At 38.4% G+C, this 1,471-nt stretch overlaps 1 protein-coding gene across 1 annotated transcript; it reads left to right on the top strand.

Moving 5' to 3' along the window:
* Positions 1-326: 326 nt before the first annotated feature.
* On the top strand, positions 327-1,256 carry LOC140511545 (olfactory receptor 4C12-like). Its single transcript, XM_072620672.1, has one exon. It carries the CDS (start codon positions 327-329, stop codon positions 1,254-1,256), a length of 930 nt encoding a protein of 309 aa, XP_072476773.1.
* The last annotated feature ends 215 nt before the right edge of the window (positions 1,257-1,471 follow it).

Below are 1,471 nucleotides of genomic sequence, written 5' to 3'. Positions count from 1 at the left end.
GAATTAAATGCTACTTAGCAAATAGAACTTGCACAATATTTTTCTACCCTAAAATATCCTTGACATTCACATTGAGAGATAGATGTTCTCCAGGGGGATTCCCATCATAGAGGGTGCTGACTATTGTCTTTATGATGAAAATTTAGAGTAAGCATTGGGAAAGGGTAAAGTCAGAATTACCTGAGAAAACAAAAAAAAAAAGTGTGCATTTGTCTTGGATTGTTTGCTTTTACTTGCATTTTGAGTTATTTAATTACTGTATAATTCTCTGATTTTTTTGCAGATAAAGACTGTCTCTTGATATTCTGTTCATTCATATTACATAGATGGAGAATGGAAGAAATGTGACAGAATTCATCTTATTAGGACTTACACAGAATCTGAAAATGCAGAAAATCATATTTGCGTTGTTTCTAGTCTTATACATAGCAGCTCTGGCAGGCAATCTTCTCATTGTGGTGACCATCACCAACAGTCAGTCTCTAAACTCCCCCATGTATTTCTTCCTGGCACACTTGTCTTTCATAGACACAATGTTTACATCTACCTCAGCACCTAAACTTATCATGGACTCTCTACAAGAGAAGAAAACAATCTCCTTCAACTGGTGTATGATCCAAGTCTATGCAGAACATTTGTTTGGGGCTGATGAGATCATTTTGCTCACAGTGATGGCCTATGATAGATATGTTGCCATCTGCAAACCACTTCACTATACTACAATTATGAGTAGAAAGTTGTGTGGCCTCCTTGTGGGGGTAGTTTGGACTGGGGGCTTTCTCCATGCAACAATCCAAATTCTCTTCATGATCTGGTTGCCTTTCTGTGGACCAAACATCATAGATCACTACATGTGTGACTTGTACCCTTTGCTCAATCTTGTCTGCATGGACACTCATAGCATTGGTCTATTTGTGGCAGCTAACAGTGGCTTCAACTGTCTGTTAAACTTCTTCTTATTGATGGTCTCCTATGTTGTCATTCTGCACTCTCTGAAGAATCATAGAGTGGAGGGGAGACAGAAAGCCCTCTCCACCTGTGTCTCCCATATCACTGTGGTCATCTTATTGTTTTTGCCTTGCATATTTGTGTATCTGAGACCTGTGACAACCCTTCCCATAGATAAAGCTGTGGCTGTCTTTTATACGATAGTGGCCCCCATGTTAAACCCTTTAATCTACACACTAAGGAACACAGAGGTGAAAAATGCTATGAGGAGGCTCTGGATCCAGAAAGTAAATTTAGGTGATAAGTAAATAGACCATTCAGAAAGCATTCTTATTAGTAATATACAAGAACCGAGAGTAAAGTATTAAATAGGACTGGTCAAGTAGTCATTTTACCACAGCAATGTGAGTTAAAGAACATTGACAACACTTAATATTGTAGCAAGGCATAGGCAACTGATCAGGGTGAACAACTAATTAACCAGGAAAAAGAGTGTTTCAGATGGAATAGCTTTTATCTCTCA

This window comes from Notamacropus eugenii, chromosome 6 (genome assembly GCF_028372415.1).
Source record: "Notamacropus eugenii isolate mMacEug1 chromosome 6, mMacEug1.pri_v2, whole genome shotgun sequence".
NCBI classification, from domain to species: domain Eukaryota; kingdom Metazoa; phylum Chordata; class Mammalia; order Diprotodontia; family Macropodidae; genus Notamacropus; species Notamacropus eugenii.
This window is presented reverse-complemented; position numbering and strand designations above follow the sequence as displayed.